Source organism: Austrofundulus limnaeus, unplaced genomic scaffold (assembly GCF_001266775.1).
Source record: "Austrofundulus limnaeus strain Quisiro unplaced genomic scaffold, Austrofundulus_limnaeus-1.0 Scaffold1335, whole genome shotgun sequence".
Taxonomy (NCBI): Eukaryota; Metazoa; Chordata; class Actinopteri; order Cyprinodontiformes; family Rivulidae; genus Austrofundulus; species Austrofundulus limnaeus.
The window spans coordinates 2186-6456 of NW_013953737.1; the positions used below are offsets into that span (position 1 = coordinate 2186).

The window sequence follows — 4271 nt, forward strand, 5'->3', positions numbered from 1 at the left end:
AAAATCAATATATACAGCACCAGTTACTTGACCTTTGTTCAAAGTAGCACATATTTGTTCAGTGAATAAAATTAATGCAGACTAGGTTGACCTTGATGTGCGTAAACCATTGGCTATTGCTTAGCATATTATTAGCTTCTAGATGCTGAAGTAGTTGATTAAACAATGTTTTTTCAAGTAACTTAAAAAATAGGAAGAACAGAATTTGGCCGATAGTTTGAAACTTCTGTTGGATCAAATGGGAGTAATCTGAGCAAACTTCCAGGCATCAGGGAAAATAGACTGCACAATACATAAATTAAGCAAATGATGAAACAATGGTAAAAAAAAAAAGTGTTGGCATGCATTTTCAAGAAATCCGTATTTATCWTATATTAAAAATAGACTGTCTGCTAATTATTACACCAAGTGTAAAAATAACTCGTTATCCCTTAGAACAAAACCACCAATAAGAAAGTTGTGTTTACCACAACAAAAACCTGCTCAGTGAGTTTCTGTTGGCACTGCTTCAGCATTTGGTTTTAACGTGATGGGCCATCAGYCCTGGATTAAGGAAGATGTGGGCTCCTGGGCTGGAGCTTTTAAATCCTATAGACATGTTTTAAACACACAAACAGATTATGTGAACATAACTTCTGAGATTTCTGGTCACACAGAGAGCTGATCTTAGCTTTCAGACTTATATTTTAAGTCTGAAACACAGAAACAACTGTAGAGCAATTGAAAAGTTACATAACACAATCAGTTTTCTGCAGAGCGGTAGCATTTACAAACCACCATGACTCAGAATTGCAGAGGAAATTCATTTAGTAAAAACTGACTTTAGGACTTTAAAAAATCTGAACAAACTATGAGGAAACCCAGCAAAAAGCCACCAGCTGTAAATTAATGCAGGCATTTGGAAAGCATTGATTTATTAAAAACAGTATAGTCATCCAAACTTTTGTGGTCTAAGCTGAAGCCGTGGTGGAGTCCACCTTGTGTACCATTACTATTTAGTTTGTAAATAAAGAAAGAGGAAATTAGAAATCAGTGCGTTCATTGCAAGTAATAAAGACAGGTAAAATAATAATAATAATAATAATAATAATAATAATAATAATAATAATAATAATAATAGAAAAGGACCAAGTATGCAGTATGTGTTGTCTTCTACCTCTCTGCTCTATATCTTGAACAGATTGTATCTTAACATGTTGTAATCATGAACTAAAGCTTGCCTCTTAATTGTGTGCTACATTTTCAATATAAATAACAATCAATCAAGCCTATTGTTAGGCGATGGGCCTCTTTTGCATGTGACTAACCTGTTTGTCCACCATGTGGAGGCAGGGCTTGAGTTCACCTGAAACTCATCAGATTGAAGAAGTCTCTTGGAGGAGAGACGAAACGTTTCACTAAAGAAGAACCCATCCAGAGGACCTGTTGTTTCTTTTTGAATATAAATAACAGTGTGAATTTAAAATATATAATAAGATTTACAAAAGTCAGTAATATCAATCTACAGTGGTATTAGAATTGAAACATACCCAACACTCATTAAATCTGTTTTTAATCTTTTATTTATTTATTTTTTGCCATTATTTTTAACTCTGTATTTGGACATGCATGTCCTCTGGTTTCCATCAGGGGGTGCTGCAGCACCCTGCACACCCTCACTTCCCATGGCCTTGTCAGGATAATCGTTTTTATTCATAAATTAAATATGTAGATTAGCTTTAATGAAGAGAACTATGCAGCTCTGTTAGCTTTAATGTAAAAAAATTGCGAAAACGCTTATATTTGTTGTAAGGACTTCATTGTTTCTTTATTTATGATAGTCTATCACACAAAAGTGTTACAATTTTTGACCTTTTTGTTTGAACCTGTCTTTTGTTGATTCTGATGAACAGATGAGGTGATGATGGTGATAATGGTGTAAAACATGCTTCTGCTTCCGGAAAGAGTTAAGTTCAAACGAGCTTTATCAGCAGACACGTGCGCGGATACACAAATAAAACCGAGCAAATCCTGCTTTGCATGTCATGGATTTTACTTTTGTTTGCATGAGGTGAGAGGAGGGCTGGAGGAGGGGGTGTTGTGCCTTGCTCCCTCCTCTCACGAGAGGGTGTTATCTGCGGAATCGAAGTGGGCGTGTCACAAGAGTGGGCGTGTCAAAAGCATAAACACTGTGGGCTACGAGGCCTACATGACGGTATCCTTTGATCCTGCTTGACCTCTATACAGCCTGACCCTGACCCCAACACTAAGGTTAACCAGGAGAAACGTGACCCAAGCAGGGTTCTCCAGAAAAAAGTGGTGCCGTACAGTAACGCCTTTTTTGTTCTTGTCCAATCAAGTGCTGCCGTACGGTATCGCCCCTTTTTTTGCTTGTCCATTCAGGTGTGTCCCTTTAACAAACTCCGTCAAATCAGGTGTGTCGCTTTAGAATCGCCTTTTGTGACACGCCCACTCGTCCGCAGTCGTCCAAAGAGACCAACACTTGCCTCTCACTGGCCCGGGGGAAAAAAAAAAAAAAAAAAAAAAAAAAACAACGTGACCAGCCCCTTTTCCATTCCCATGGATCGTATTACTGGAGTCTCCAGCTCGGAGACATCTGCTGCGCTGCGCCGCTGAACAACAGAGCGCGTCCCCGCGTCCCCCCACCCTGCGACCGAGCCCGACTCCCATGGTGCCCCACTTCTCAACCCCCCTATTCCCGTTGTTTGCATGAGGAACCACGGTGCATGTGGCCCGGCTGTAGTCCAACCAGCAGGCAGGACCGCGTCCCTCCCTGCGTCCTTCCTGCTCCATCCCGGCGGCGGCGGCGGAGCGAGCAGCAGCAGCAGCAGCGGCGGCGGCGGCGGCCGGTGCCACGGAGCCAGCGCCACATTTCTTTTTGTCCTCACGGCTCTCGGTAACGTTGTTAGAAAGGAGGACCACGTAGGGCGGATGAACACAAATGTGTAAACAACCCTGAACCGAGAACGAGGTTCAGGTTTTTTCCCCCACTCTTTTTGTTTGTTTTGGACACCATGGAGTCTGTGGAGAAGGAGTGTGGAGCGCTGGGTGGATTATTCCAGGCCATCGTTAACGACATGAAGGTAACGCATAGTTCTATGAAATTAGACTCATTTTCCCTTTCATTTGTCTCAAAATCGTATACCTTTCGTGGTTGCACGGTGGGCTGTGCAGACGCGTATTTTTACTGCCTTTGTCTGGGGGTCCTCCCCCCACATCCCACATGAAACAGTTGCTACACGACCAACTGGGAGCTGAAACATGTTTCCCTTTGTGTTATTTGCATACAGTACAGCAGGTCCTTCGGGCACAGGTTGACACAACACTTGAACCAGTCAACGTGTTTACTGCCAGCATGGAGACAGGAGCTGAACCCAGTGTTGATAATATGATCAAAGATGCTCCACTGGTTTCAGGYCTGGAAATGAAACACCTTATCAGGAGAAGGTGGGGCTGTGGGAACAGAAGTGATGATGTGCCATTTGACCCCAGCCAATTGTTCACTCTTTATCCTAATCAGGGAAGGATGCTCTGASAGGAAATAACAGTTTCATCACCTCGGCCTGCTGAAAAATTATTGATTGTGCTCCTTGATGCTTGTGGCAATAAATCTCTTCTTTTGCAATATGTTGCTCGGGACACACGTCTGCAGCAAATCCGTGTCGCACAAGTTCTCTGCCTAATGATCCCAGYTAACTATCTCCATGCAAATCGGTGTTTGTGGTTTTGGGGGGGAGGGGACGAGTGGAGGAAGTCGTCCCAGGGTGGTCTGTTGTTGTTCCAAGACAACAGATGGAAAGTGTGAACATATCCATCAGGCCCCTCTCATTGTCCGGGGCGCTCCTGATGCCTGCAAAGAGTTCGTAACACTGGTCAAGCATCAATCTGTGCTCAAAATTTTATTTTTTATTGATTAGAAGCTCATAGGGCCTTTAATCCTTCCYAGAAACTATTTTTGGGCCCCCTTATTTGTCAGGCTCAAATGAAATCCCCTTCCGGRTATTGACAGCACTGATTTAGTTTCATACGTTTCCCCTTTTCCCATAGTGCCAGAGAGACTGGCTGACATCTGATAAGCGGTGCAGATGAATAAGGCCGGAGCCCTTAGTCAGCACAGTATCGATGTCCACTGTCTGAGAAAGAGGTCTGACCTCATTCCTGCTGGACATTGAAAGCCTGTTAACACACACACACACACACACACACACACACACACACACACACACACACACACACACACAACAGAGCAGCCTTCCTGACGGCGAACAATA

The 4271-nt window shown here is 42.9% G+C and overlaps 1 protein-coding gene across 4 annotated transcripts in view; it reads left to right on the forward strand.

Annotated features, from left to right (window-relative positions):
- The first annotated feature begins 2518 nt into the window (after positions 1–2518).
- The window catches only part of mtss2 (MTSS I-BAR domain containing 2), a 33851-nt gene continuing 32098 nt past the window's right edge, over positions 2519–4271 (forward strand). For 2 of the 4 annotated variants that reach the window (XM_014031856.1, XM_014031854.1), the window contains exon 1: positions 2567–3083. In XM_014031856.1, the coding sequence (XP_013887310.1) occupies positions 3015–3083 (69 nt within the window). In that variant the 5' untranslated portion in view covers positions 2567–3014. Of the gene's footprint in view, positions 3084–4271 lie in introns of all 4 variants that reach the window. The other 2 variants (XM_014031853.1, XM_014031855.1) reach the window with 2 other exon arrangements.